The sequence below is a fragment of the Pogona vitticeps genome, chromosome 6, assembly GCF_051106095.1.
Source record: "Pogona vitticeps strain Pit_001003342236 chromosome 6, PviZW2.1, whole genome shotgun sequence".
In the NCBI taxonomy this organism is placed as follows: Eukaryota; Metazoa; Chordata; class Lepidosauria; order Squamata; family Agamidae; genus Pogona; species Pogona vitticeps.
In genome coordinates, this window is record NC_135788.1 from 1,369,810 (window position 1) to 1,384,452 (window position 14,643).

The following is a 14,643-nucleotide window of genomic DNA, read 5'->3' on the forward strand; positions in this document are numbered from 1 at the left end:
AACCGAGGAAAGCTCTCCCGGGCGGGCCTCCAAGAAGAGAGATAATTTTCAAAATGCTCGTCCCCTTCTTCTTTTTCAACCAGAGATCCCTGGGAATTTTATGCAATGTGGGAGCTCTTTGTTGCTGAGGTGAAGGCAGGATGCTTTGAGTAACCATTTCTCTCCTTGATCCTGGGTGGAATATTCTTGCTGTTTGAAATCTTGAAACAGTGGCTGCAGCCCTTTTTTTTTTTTTTTTTAAGAAAAGAGACAGAAGGGTACCTGAAAGACAACATTTTCAGCATCCCATACCAGCTTTGCCTTGAAACTGTATGGCCTGCTAAGCAAGCATTGCAGAATGGAGTTTTCAAAATGGCAGAGGGATGGAGAAAACACTGACAAAAACACTATCACCATCTTGGAATGGGAGAGCTGGGAGGGACCCCTAAGGATCATCCAGTCCAGCCCCATCAAGGAGGCCCCCAAGGGAGGGAGAATTGACAACCCCCCATTCTCTGGCTCCCCAGCCAGAGGGCTCAACCCCTAAGCTTTCCAGAACCATCCTCCTTCAGCAATCCAGGGTACACACAGGAGCGCGAGGCGTTGGCTGCTAAGTCTGTATTTTCACCGTCTCCTGCGGCGCGTGCTTTGGTGGGGGACCGCCACTAAACAGCTCAGAGTGACTTCTTGAGGACACGTACGGGACCGACAGACAAAGTCCGGGGAGATGCAGTGCTGGAAGCCCGCCGTGCAGAGAAACCACACACTCTGGAACAAGGAGCCCGTTTTCCTTGTCTCAGAAACGTGTGGGTGTATTGCTGTAGCTGCCCAGCAACGAGGTGCTCTTGCATCGATGGTAACGCTACACCTCCCAGAACAAACAACTTTAATACTCATGGCAGATTCCAGGAACGAGAGCCGGCACTCATTTTAAGGCCTGCCTCGCTGAGGTTGAAGTATGGGTCACCATGAGACCTCTGTATCAAAGAGTGACGGGGGTTGATCTGTGGTATCCCAGGATTTCCACCATCTTTGCTTTGATCCAAACAACCTGCAGTCGGAGTTTGGTTACAGAAGTGGAAGGGAGACATCTTGCTTGGAAGGGGAACCACTTGGGGATGTATAGGTGTCACAGGGGAGATGAATCCCCTCGGGTTTTTAAGCCGAACTATACCAGAGGTGTCGAAGGGGCTGAACCTATTTTCAGGGTGTGGTTTAATACCTGGAATGCCTTGTGTAAATTCTGGGTTAAAATCCTGTGTAGATTCATTTCCCCTCCCATGAAAATCAGAGTTGCCACCGAGGAGGAGCCTATAAATCACCCTGTCCAGATTTGAAAGATCCAGGCAGCTAGCCTGAGGCTTAGGTCTTCCTTGTTCCAGGAATCTTCCAGGAGAACCGCCTTGGGACTTTGAATCCTGGATCCAGACTGTGAAAAGACACGTTGATCTCAGAAGGATGGTGAGACAGGAACCTCAACCAAGAGATGATGTTGTTAACAGGACCTCCCTGCAGTGGGTTGGGCAGGGAGGAAACCCAGCTGGAAAAGTCCCAGGGATGAGTCCCGGTGGCTGCTTTGCCCGTCCTTGGAAAATACCCTGTTTCCTTGAAGCCTCTGGTACCTGGAGAGACCCCCCAGGCATGGAAGCAACGGTCCTCTGTGTGGAAAACTGGAGGCGGAGGAAAAAATGAATGGGATCTCACCAGAAACACTTCCAGAGACTCCGGGAGAGCATCTTGCCTTGAGAATGCGTAGATCTGTGGAATTTACAATGCATTTCGGAGAAAATTAAGTATGCCCCCAAATCATGCATGTGTCGCAGAAAGGCTCAAAAATAGAACAAGGCACGTGTGAACCCATGTGCAGATGTTCCTGTTAGCCACTATACTGAAACCTCTCTATATACAGTATGATGGAAATGTTCAGGAAAAACCCACACCTTTGGGACACACATGCTCACAAAAATTCATACAGAAGATGCTGGGGTGGGTGTGGATCACCAAAAGTGATGCTGAAATGAGACAGAATAAGCATGTGGGCAGGAAGTCAAGAAGCTAAGCAAATACAAGGCTCACTTTTTTTATTTTACATCCCTATGCCAAACATACTGTTTGCTACTGAGCTATTAGCTGAGATCCTTTCCATTTTCCTTTAAAATCAAAACTTAACCCCAAATGACATTGCATCTCAGCCTTGCTTCTATAGAGGATGTTCTGCAAGCTGCTTTCACCCACTTTCACAGAATCATGAAGTTGGAAGGGGCCTAGAAGTCCATCCAGTCCAACTCCCTGCTCAGTTGTTGTTGTTGTTGTTGTTTAGTTGTTCAGTTGTGTCCGACTCTTCGTGACCCCATGGACCAGAGCACGCCAGGCCCTCCCTGTCTACCACGGCCTCCCGGAGTTGGGTCAAACCCCTGCTCAGTGCAGGGATACACATCAAAGCAGATCTGACAGAGGGTTTTCCACTTTTCCCTTGAATGCTTCCAGTGTGGGAGCGCTCACCACCTCCCCCTGAGGTCCCTGGTTTCATTGTTGTACTACTCTAGCAGTTAGGAAGTTTTTTCCCTTATATTCAACCAAAATCTGGCATCCTGCAACTTGAGTCTATTGTTGCATGTCATGCACTCACAGATGATTAAGAACAGATCCTGCCCCTCCTCTGGATGACAGCCTTTCAAGTCTTTGAGAAATGCTGTCCTATCTCCCCTCAGTCTTTTTTCTCAAAGCTAAACCTGTCCAGTTCTTTCCATCTTTCCTCCTAGGGCTTGGTTTCTAGTTCCCTGACCTTGCTCTCCTCTGAACTTGCTCCCGATTACCTGCATCCTCGTTTCCTTGCTGCTCTTCCCAGCCAGGGTGTTTGTCCTCAGTTGACTCGTTTCCCTAATGAACAATCCTTCTCATTTCCCTGTCATCAGCTGACGTACTTGCTAAACACCTGTCCCTTCTGAATGAACAGTTTGGTACACAAGGGAAAATTCTAGGAAACATGCCGGCCAGGAGCGAGGCGTCAACCCTGGGTGTCTCTTCCAACTTCATCTTGGACCTCACAATTACGTCATTAGCCCCTCCCCCCTTCTGAGAAGCATTTTTGGGAGAGCACTGCTGAAAGGCGATTTCCACTTTCCTGTCATTCCCTTCGCCTTGAATTCGGACATGTCAGGAACGTAGTGGTTTATAGTTTTATGGTGCAGGAATTCGCCTGCATCATTAAATTGCAAACTGGCCAGAGAGGGATTTAAGGACTATGGGGCGGCATATAAACAGCACAGTTTGCTTTGCTTTGACTTTAAAACTAAAACCCACCGCCCATTCAAGGGACCAGGCCTTTTTGCAAGGTAAGAACTCTGATTATTGAATACAAGAGGCCTGGGAGAAAACTAAACAGGGTGATTTCCCAGGCTGGGCTCGGCATCAGTCAAAAACCCCAAATATGGGGCACAAGCCTCGGGGCACATCTGGGCAAACCAGCTAGGAGAAATGGCACCTGGGCAAACCCATAGGGGAGATAGATGGCAAGCTGTTGTCTAGCCCAATATTGTCCGTTCTCACTAGGAGCACTGAGTCTTCCGGTGTCAAATGGGATCTGTTCCCAGCACTACCTGGAGATGTCAGAACGGAACCACTTCGCTTTACAATTGAGCTAGATGTTCTCTCTAGTACAGCAGCTGGAAGTCCCTGGTGTGGTTCCCCCGTGTGAGTCTTAACCAGGCTTGACCCTCCTTAGCTTCCAGAAGCAGTCAGGGTCAGTGTGTTTAAGGCAGTGCAGCCGTACAAGGTAGCATTCTGCAGAATTAGACCTTGCAAACATTATTCTTTCTTTCTCTTCCTCTTGGGATTACCCTGCCCAACACAAGTGGAGGGTGGCCGTTGGAGAAGTCCGGTCTAATTCAAATATTTGGGATGGGGGAGGGCATGATTTCCCCTCCTCCCAAGCTGTGCACCCATCCTGAATGGTTGTCATCTAGCCGTGTAGCCCCGAAGCGAAACAATAAATGTTCCAACGCAGTACCTGGCACAGCTGGGACACAGAGGTGGGCCACCGCTTCCGTTGGGTTGGGCGATGGGGAGCCCAAAGGGAGGCTGGACCTCCAGAAGAGACACCTGGCTGGTTCCAAGATGCCTGCCCGTCTCTTTATTGCGAGGGGGTGGGGACCTTTGGCCCACAACTGTCTCAGTGCCCTACTGCTGTCCCATGTTGGGTGGGGCTGATGGGAGTTGTAATCCCAAGACTCTGAAGGGGCAAAGGTTCCCCCTCACCCATGGCTCCCAGTTTGCAAGCTCCGTGGAGGACCTGAAAGGTAAATCTTCAACTTCACGAGTTAATCCATTTAAAGTTTGCAAAGGTAAGGACAACCCCCAGCATCCCCCAGCCAGGAAGCCTAGTGGTCCCTAAGGTGTGTGGCCCTTGTGGCAGATCCGTTCAGTATAGGTGGAGGAGTTCGGGAGCAACCCTGGCCTCGGATGGCGATGCTTCCTTCCCGGGGCTGCCGAGGCGTCTCAGCCACCTCCTGACGCTGCCAGCTGTCAAAGCCGGTTGCCTCTCGCACAGACACGCCTGTCTCCTCTACGTGGAAGGAGGTGTCCTCTTTCAGGTCAGCTGTAGCTCTCGGGGGACGGCAACGTCCAACCCGCTGATGAAACAAGGCAGAGCTGAGACAGGGACAGGCGTGAGTCTGGGCCACTGACCCCTTCTTTGCAAGGACGACTGGGCGACCTCAGGCGACGGAGGGATGGAGGCGATGACCGCACTCTCTCCCCCCACACCCACCCCACATTGGAAAGGATGCTTTCCAGTCCAGGCATGCTGTGGCTTCCTGCATGGGCTGGGGAGGGGGGGGGCAGGATCAAACCCTTCTTAGTGTTTCCCCAGAAGTCAAAGGCTGCTCGGTGGGCCAGACGGGGGTAAATGTACATCTACCAGGCCAAAATGATCGGGGGGGGGCGTTGATAGTTGTGAGCAGAATCTGCCCAGCTCAATGGTTAACTGACACAATCCACAGGTCCAGGAGGCATCTGTAATGATTCTGGCAGTGATCCAGCCTGCCTTCCCATGGCATCTGTGTGTGTCCCCCCCACACACACACATTCCCACGTGGCCCTGGATGGCCACTCCCCGCTCCCATCAATCGGGAAATGACCCTTGAAGACATTCCGGCCACTCGGAGGAGGCAGATGTCCAGCAGGCCACACGCCCTGATCTTGAGCTGGACAAGCCAAGCCAGGCTGGGGGGCAGTTGGCTGTTGGGGTGGGTGGCCAGTGGCCACGTGGGGAAACAGCAGGGGGGCTCATGGGAAGGAGGAGACGTGGCTGAGGATGGCGGGGAGAGCCAGGCACCCAGCCGTGAACAAGGGTTTTCCCCAACGTGAAAACGGAACTCCCTACCACTGGAGGCCCGGCTGGCCCCATCTTCGCTGTCCTTCCGCAAAGCAGGCCAAGACCTTCCTCTTCAAACAAGCTCCCCCCGAATGACTGGCTGCCGGAGTGGGGCGTTTTTAAAAAGAATGGTTGTGCTTTACTGCTTTGCATTCGCTTTTGCTCATGTTTTTAAGTACATTCTCTTTTTTAAAAAACCCTTTTTAGTATTTGAATATTCACTGTTGCTCGCTTTAAGTACTGTTGATGTAAGCTGCCCTGGATCTTTTTTAAGGAGAAAGGTGGGGTTAAAAAAAAATATTTAATTTTTTAAAAAAAGAAACCTCTGTTGCAAAAGGTCTCCAGAACATCCCATCCGAGGTTCACGGTTGACCCGTATAAAGAAGACAGGACATAAATTTCCATAGAACGACATGGTCTCTTTGAACTGTACAGATGCAAAATTTGAAATGGCTTCTGGTCATTTAAACAGAATGACGAGTTCTCTCAACCCAGTGAGTAAAAAACACAAACAAACCACTGTCTAGGTAATCTGTGTGTCTGCCAGGTTTCCTTGATTCCCCCAGATACACACTTCCACCTGGAAAGCCTTCTGCTAGGGTGGAACCGTTGGGGGGGTTTTAAAAGTACATTATTGCAATATTCCTCCCCTCCCCCTAAAAATAATAATTAAAGAAACATAAACTGGAAAACAATACAGTGAAAAGGAAGTGGGGGAAAATGACTTGTAAGGACAACAGAGGGTCTTGGGGCTAGCTATGAAGCTATGGGGCATAAGCCCATTTCTCTTGATGCATGGAGTACAGGAGGCGGGCATGGGTTGGAACCCAGTCACCTGTTGCAGGTAGAGAAGGCCCACTGCAGCAATGGAATTTACAGAGTGGTGGACTCACCCAATGCCCCACTAATTCGATCAGGAGTTGTCTAGTTGCTACTACCGGTTTTCAACCACAATAGGCATGAAAGCTCGTATTGTAATGAAACGTGTCTGCCTTTTAAGCACTGAGCAGGGGGATGGACTGGATGGCCTTGCAGGCCCCTTCCCACTCCACTTTTCTATGATTTTAAGTTCGGGGCCGAATACGCTCTGTTATTTCTGTCGGAAGAGACCAGCGCAGCAACCCTTGCAAATGGCTTGTTCCTTGGCAGATCTCTTCCCTTGCCTTTTCACATCATGCCATTTCCAGGGCCGTCCCCCATTCCCTCCTCATCGCCTCGGCCAGTAGAGCACAAAACCATCTCGGCTCTTGGCGAAGTCAGGCGTGGCTCCGCCGTCCCGTGGCTCCACCGTGACTAGCCTCTTCCGCCCACGGAGGTTCAGCTGGATGCAGTCCGACACCTTCAGGTCCAGCTTCTGTTTGGTCCTGCCACCCCAGGGAAGAGAAGGAGAAGCTGAGAGGAGGGAAGTCTCGCTGGGTCTGGGAACAGAACTTGGAAACGTTACTCTTTTCTGGAGCACCACCTCCAGAATCCCCTGTGGGTGTGGCCTTTCCAAGCTCTGGTTGAAAAGGACCTCCTGCAAATTTGTAAAGAAATTCCTTGGTTCCAGAGACAACCAGCAACTAAATCTTTCCCAAGTCAAAACAGCCTTTGGGGAGTAAACCGGTTATTTTCCAAAGTAGAGGGGAGGAACCTTGGTAGAGGAAGGGCAAGAAATACGTAAATATAACATTTAGTTAGAAGATATCAAACTATTCAATTAAAAGGGAGATAGATAGAGAGAGAGAAATAGGGGAGGAAAACCCAGAGGTCATGAGGACTAGAACCCTATTTTCCAATGAAACCTGGGATTCTGTGTATTGTCCTGGGAACTTTTTCGTTCTTGCTTTTTTGTTTTCTTTCAAAAGGACAGCTTAGCAGCCCCTGAAACCTTGAATAAAAAACAAAAAAAGCAAAAACCTCATGGGCAAGCCAACATGGATAAAAGCAGAGAGATAAACCAGGTGGAGTAACAACCATGGGGTTCAGCCGCATGGTGCCTTCAGGCCAGCCCTCCCTAGAGTAGAACTTATAAGACCTTCTGTAGCCTCCTCCAGACCTACAGTTGCTGGCATTTACGCTGCAGAGATGTCACCTTGCCAACAAAGGTCCGCATGGTCAAAGCTATGGTTTTTCCTCTCGTGATGTATGGAAGTGAGAGCTGGACCCTAAAGAAGGCTGACCACTGAAGAATTGATGCCTTTGAATTGTGGTGCTGGAGAAGACTCTTGAGAGTCCCCTGGACTGCAAGGAGAACAAACCTCTCCATCTTGAAGGAAATCAACCCTGAGTGCTCACTGGAAGGACAGATCCTGAAGCTGAGGCTCCAGTACTTTGGCCATCTCATGAGAAGAGAAGACTCCCTGGAAATGACCCTGATGTTGGAAAAGTGTGAAGGCAGGAAGAGAAGGGGACGACGGAGGATGTGATGGTTGGACAGTGTCATCGAAGCGACCAGCATGAATTTGACCCAACTCCGGGAGGCAGTGGAAGACAGGAGGGGCCTGGCGTGCTCCAGTCCATGGGATCACGAAGAGTCGGACACGACTTAATGGCTAAACAACAACAACACTGCTATTGTGGTTTTTTAAAACAATAGCCAGTGCGTGAGAGCTCTCGTGGAGGACACAGAAAGGATGAGAAGCTCTGAAAGTGGAACGAGGCCCCTGAAAACACCGGTGGAAGGGAGATTTGGCCCCTGAGCTGAAAGGGCTTCCCTGACGAGATAGATCGTTGTTTTTGGTTCGAGGGAGAAGGCGAAGCCTGGGACAGTGAAGTTTCCGCCTGCAGGGAAGAAAGAGCTGGTTTATGACAGAGGGGAGGGGGAAAAAGAGAGAGAGGGAAGGAGGGAGGAAGCCTTGAAGGTCACAACAACCCATGTTAGAAAAGCCCTACAGGGAAGATACTTCTGTGGAAGGAATCACATGCATCGCTGATGTGTGAAAGCAGGAACGCGCATGGCGTTGATGCAAAACTCATGATTAAGAGGAGGCGTCGGAGGCAGCACCCATCCTCTGCTCTGCGCTAGCTTTCGGGGAAAAGTTTATTTTTGGAGAGGGAACGGCTGGCCGGCCATGGGGGATGTGGTGCTCTCACAGCTGCAAAGTCTTCTAAGCGGCAGGCAGAGGAGAGCGCCCCACACAGACCCACTACCTCCACGTGGAAGCCTGCCCCTGTGCCCTTTGGCACCAAGTCCTGAGTCTCCCCCCCAAGATAAAAGGGAGGGGTGGGTGGGTTCTGAGTAATCAAAGTCATGGGGGGGGGAACCTGACTCGAGTCACTGATGTGGCTTAAGTCTGACTCGACAGGGAGTCCTGCGACTCGAGTATCCATCCCTGCTTACTTGTGAATTAAAACCACGGCCACAGCCACCCAGCCACTGAAAATGTGCTCAAATAAAAGTATTGTTGTGTTTTTTGTGGGGTTGGGTGGGGGGGTGGAGGCACTTAGGCCTGGATTTTGGCAGACCTCCCAAAATTAAGGCGGCTGTTTCAGAGTTAGGGGAGGTCCCCTTTCATGGCTCCAAATTGCTAGTTGCTTTAGCCGCCTGCTGTATAAACCGCCATGGCTAATACGTTTACCTCTGGGTGGCCTAAAGTGCTACCACGCCCCCAACCTGCCACGTTACTCATCTACTCCCCAAGGAAACCTGTTTAGCAGAGCATCCTCAAGGGTGTCTGATGATGGAGAATCCACCCCTCTTTTGGTTGACGGATGGGAGAGCTTAACCCACGTTCTCAATGCATCCCAATCCTACACGTCTTTTCCTGGACGACCATCGCCGTGACAACTGGGGACCAACTGAGTACCATAGTAACCAGGTCCCGAGCCCTTTTTCCTGTGGTCCAAATAAGGAAGCAGGATGTTGGGAGTGCAAGGACCTGGAAAGGAAGCCACCCTCCGGGCCTTTCGATCCTGAGGTAAGCCTGATGCCACCGGCCCAGCTGAAAGGAGGGCCTAGAGGAGACCCACTGCGGTAAAAGAGAGGAGCCAAGAGCATCCGGGAAATGGAAAAAAAGAGGGTCAGCAACCACATGATTCAAGGCCAGGAAGGGGAAGCCTTGCAAAAAGATGGTGGTAGCTCAAATCTGAGACACAGTCGTAAGTTGCCCTGGGCTGGCGTCCAGAGGGAAGGTGGTTCAGAACCAGAAAGGCAGAAGAAGCTGGGGTTGAACAAAAAAGCAGAGTTTGGAAGGGGCTGGGAGATCCAAATTCATGCCAAAATCTTGAAGGCCTCAAGAGCTTCTTGACCAACCTATGCGATATAATAAATCAGATTGCATTTAAATTGCCACTTGAGTCCTTTTTTAAAAATGTCTAATGAACACTCCATGGAAAGATAATTTTTATGAGCACATACTTGCTTTTCTTTCCCCCTCACATGCCTGAAGATGGCCAGAAGGGTTGGAGTTTTTACAACCTTGCATGCTGCCTGTAGTAGATTTGGCTGGGGAGGGACTTTTCTGAGCTGGATTGGCTGTCAATCTATCCAGGATTAATCAATTATTCCTTCCTGCCTCTCAATTCAAAGAGAGCTCCGCCTCTCTGCTGAGTGTTCTATTTCCCTCTCTTTTGTCTCTTGGAGTCTATTAGAAGTCAGTTGCCTGTTGGTTGGTTGGTTGGTTGGTTGGTTGGTTGGTTGGTTGGTTGGTTGGTTGGTTGGTTGGTTGGTTGGTTGGTTGGTTGGTTGGTTGGTTGGTTGGTTGGTTGGTTGGTTGGTTGGTTGGTTGGTTGGTTGGTTGGTTGGTTAGTTAGTTAGTTAGTTAGTTTGTTTGTTTGTTTGTTTGTTTGTTTGTTTGTTTGTTTGTTTTGTTTGCAAACAAAACTTAGTTACTCCATGAAATAACTGTGGGGAAAAAACCATATTTACAGCATTGGGGGCCCAGATGCCTAATTAATCATGGTTACAGATCCGGCCCCATGTATTTTGCACATCTCCACTCTAAATCTTTAGCGGACTCATCTCCCAGTTAAAGCTGGTGGCCTCATCATTAGGTAATGATGCTTCCCCAGGCAGACTTTGAACCCTTCCAAAGCCCCGGCTGCTCCATACTTCTAATTAAAACGTCCTGCTTCTCAACCCCCAATTTTCAGGTTTCCTCCCCCTTCTGGTTCTCCTGAGCCTGTCAGCAGCAGACTTGCAAACATATGGGAAGGCTGGGAGCGTGATGCATTAGCCACCCCGCCACCCACCCCCTTCTCCATTCGGAAGGAGGATTAGGAGGTGAAGAGTGTGGGCTTTGATTCATTCATTGGCCCCTCTCAATGGGGAAGCCCCGCCGGAAGAGGGGCCGCCTTCCTCCCACCTTGCAAAGGGGCTGTGCCATCCCCCCCTTTTGTGTGTCACACGCGTAGGGCCATCTGGAAGGCGACCTCCGACCCCAGGCTGCCTCCTTGCCGAGGGTGTAAGGCATCCCGGGGCTGACATCTGTCCCTTTTTTTGCAAGCCCCCTCCCTGCCTGATGGGTCTGGGCAGAAGGCAGCCTGCGTGGGAAGGCTTTCTCCTTCCCACTGAAACTGGGGGGGGGGAGGATGGGGGGGGCTACGTGACAGAGATGCTAGGGCTTGGAGAATTGGCTCCTTTGGTGCAGGACTACCAGAATTCCAGCTGGCAATGGCCGTGCTCTTTGGAGGATTCTGGGAGTGGTAGTTTTAAAAGGTAACGTCTCCAGACTTTGCCTGGGGCAGGGCCCGGGTTCCTGAGCACAGGCAGAAGAAAACAGATCATTTTAGGCATTAGAACATAAGACCATAAGAACCTGAGAAGAAGAGCCCTGTGCTGGATCAGGCCCAGGGCCCCTCGAGTCCAGCTCCCTGTATATCTCACAGTGGCCCCACCAGATGCTTCTAGGAGCCCATGAGACGACCAGATCCCTCTCTCCCGATCCCCCTCTTCCCCTGCCTCTGGCCTTTGGAGGTCCCTTCCTTCTAAGAGCCTGGAGATGATCCTCCATCCCCATCAGGGCTTGTCCACCTGCGGTGGGTTTTTCCTCCATCCCCTTTTCAAGGCCTCTAGCGGTCAGATGCCATCACGGCATCCTGTGGCAAAGAGTTCCACATTCCAGACTTTGTGGTTTTATTTGCACCAGGGTCAGGAGTCTGTAAGCTGCCTTAGCTCCCCCCCCTTCCAGGTGGGAAAAGGACAGGATGTCCATCCATCAACAAGGTCACAACTGTTGGCTCTGCTCTCAGTGGGAAAGGCAGTTTTGCTTTGGGACCCACAGATCCCCACATCCTTGTGATTGATGGCAAATGGGCCTGCAAGGTATTCTCTGTCCAGTCTCAGCTTTCATACAGGAGGGGAAGACAAAGGCGTTTCCAGTTCTAGAAAGGCAGAGCCGGCCAAAGTAGCAGCTTTACTTAAAGCGGGGTTCATGGCGCCTTGTCCCAGAACCCACATAGAATGCCGAGAGAGAGAGAGAGAGAGACAGAGTGATTCTGGATCATATCAAACAAGGAGGGGGGGAAAGCACCCGGGCCATGTGCAGAGTTCCTTTCCTTTATCAGGGACTAGCTCTCCTGCTATGACAGTCCAACGGCAACTGGGCGCATGCCAACCAGAGGCGGGCGCTTCCAGCCCAGCTTGACCAGCGGCCTCTTGGGATCCACTCCTTTCCTCTCTTCCCGGCTGCCCCAGCCCCCCACGGAAACAGATGCCCTGGCGGAGCGTGGCAGATGGAGGCATGACCACGCTCTGGCGCGCTGGCAGGGGCTGGCCCCAGGAGGTTCACGTGGTTGGCACCGGGAGGAACAAAGAGGCTGTTATGAGAAGAGACTAGGCAGGCCCGACTGAGCCGAGGAAGGCGGGCGGGTGTGTGTATGTATGTGGAGGGAGTCCTCCCTCTGCCGCTGCCAAGGAGACAAGCAGTGGCTCAGAGGGACCAGCGAGCGGCCGGCTCAGAGCCGGGACCACAAACTGGCCAGAACTACGACTCCCAGTATCCTCCCACTGTTGGCCATGTTGGCTGGGGGAATCTGGGAGTGGAGGTCATGAAACCTAAGTGCCAAGCTCCCTCCCCTCCTCACAGCTGCTCTTGGATGGGAAAGGACGGAGTGCCAGCAAATACATTTATTCCTTATCGCAGTATTTATTTGATCAGTTTCTATTCGACTTTTCCTTCTTGGGAGAGCGTGAAGGGTCTGAGATGACCCCCCCCTTCCTGCGCCTTGGGGTCGTTGCAACTTCTGGCTGGTTAAAGGGTCCTAGACGAAGGCAAGCGCATGACAAAGATCTGCTCAAGGCTTGTCTCCACTTGAACCAGCAAGAGGTAATCAGACCCTGTGGGGTGGTGATGGGGCAGGGGCCCCATCCAGGGGACCCGTCTGATTCATGGAGGTTCATCCGGGAGGGAATCATCAGGGAGATCTCCCTGGGGATCTGTTCCTTCAAGTCTTGCAGAAGTTATTTTCCCCCCCGGACTTTTCTGGAGAGAGAGGCACACCAGCATCGTGGAAATGTGGGGCGTTCATGTAACTAATGAACAATTCCAAGAACACCACGGAGAGCACAGTCATTATTGGCCATGCCAGCTGGGAGATTCTGGGAACTCTATTCCCCCCGCCACTAAAAAAAAAGTAACTTTCCTAGTTCTGGATTCCAACTCTGTAGGGAATTTGTGTCTTATCCTGTGTGGGAATTGGGCATTTATGGTTGATTCATAGCATCCCATACAGAGCCAGGAGAAGCTTCTGCTTTGGACGACCCCTCTGAGAATCCCCCCCCCCGCCAACATACCCCATGGCCTTGCTGTGGTCTGTGGATTCTGGGAGCGGTAGTCCAAAGACGTGCCTTTTCCAAGTTCTGGTTCTATGTTGTGATACGTTCTATTGGTTGAAGGACGGGTTAGACAGACAGACAGACAGACCCACAGACAGACAGACAGACCCACATCTCTACTTATCAAACACACCCCACATGGCATTGGACTCCATTTCTGCTGGGGAAAGCCGTGATGATTATGATTTTTTAAAAAAACTGTTATTCTATTAATCATTCAAAAACACGACTTGCCTTTTGGGTGGGTGGTTAAAAGTGTGTCTCTATTGCAAGCATCGCCTGGTGGTGCCTTTTTATGGCACCATTAAAAGCAGCTGCTGACCTCCCGCTAGGCTAAAAAGACAAGCCATTGGACAGAGAGGAAAATGCGCTGCTCCCCATGGATACTCCCTTCGGTTTCCATGGATGGAGGCCATCGGTGCAAAAGTTATGACAGCTTTAGAGCCGGGTACCAGAAATGGATCCAGATCGGCTTCCTACTGCTGCCCCAGCACCTGGAGGTAAGGTTTCCTCCCCACCTGCTCCTCTCACCTGGACACGTCTTTCCCTTTTCTTAACACACACACACACACACACACACTCTCTCTCTCTCTTTCCTAGCACACTATTTAAGATCTGGATAGTTAACGAGCTTTCTGGCAGTTACCTAGCAACCATTTCCCTGGCTCTCAGGCACCCGCAACAGGTCAGGGGAGCAAGAGATGGACAACATGGGTGAGGATCGCAAAACTGGGACAAAATTAAATTCCTAAACCTCCCTGGTGCATGGGATGTTCCAAGAAAATGGGAAATTAAAAACAAGTGGGTTCGTTCATACCGGTGTGTGACATTTCCGGGACTCTGGTCGTGATTCTCTCAGGCGTGCCAGTGGGTAAGAATGCCCAGGCTGTTGCCAAAGCTACCATGGGGGGGGGGGAACCTCATGGCTGGGGATCTGGAAACCAGACAACTGAAGCCAACTTTGACCCCCCCCCTTCATCGGCTCACTTTCTTCTTATCAAGTGAGCCCAACCTGGTTGCCAGCTTGGACAATATTGAAGGGGGTCTGGAAGGCACCATCAAGGGCTGTTAATCAGCATGGATAGGTACCCTCCCGGGGGTCTGCTTCTGCCTACAAATTGACAGAGGATGTCAGGCCGGGGGTGCTCCACTGGTCGGCTCCCCATGGTCAGTTGGGTGGCCACTGTGGAAGCCCAATGCTGGACTAGAGGGCCTCTGGTCTGTTCTTTGCTGTCCCCACCCCAACCCTGGGTGGGGCTCGTCACATTCTCCCCCCTTCTCTTCATGCCTCCTCTTTTCTGCACATCTTCCTACACCCCCACCACTCCAAGTGATGGGAAAGTTGCATTTCTGAGCAGCAACTTCCAGAGTCCACCTGGAAGCCGGGCGACTGGCTAAGGGATTAAGGTCCAAGAAAAAGGGGGGGGGGAGTAACATTTCTAAGGCTTCCATTGGCTTCCAACTGAGTTTCTCCAGTTTTCGTTCCAGCGAAATCAGTGGCACTGGATTGACATGGGTAACTTAAATCTCATTT

At 51.2% G+C, this 14,643-nt stretch overlaps 1 protein-coding gene across 1 annotated transcript in view; it reads right to left on the reverse strand.

Moving 5' to 3' along the window:
• Window positions 1-5,751: 5,751 nt before the first annotated feature.
• Window positions 5,752-14,643, reverse strand: part of LOC110082544 (unconventional myosin-Ig) — a 52,843-nt gene continuing 43,951 nt past the window's right edge. Inside the window, exon 22 of the mRNA XM_073002715.2 lies at window positions 5,752-6,717. Coding sequence (XP_072858816.2) covers window positions 6,561-6,717 — 157 coding nt within the window. The 3' untranslated portion in view covers window positions 5,752-6,560. The remainder of the gene's footprint in view (window positions 6,718-14,643) is intronic.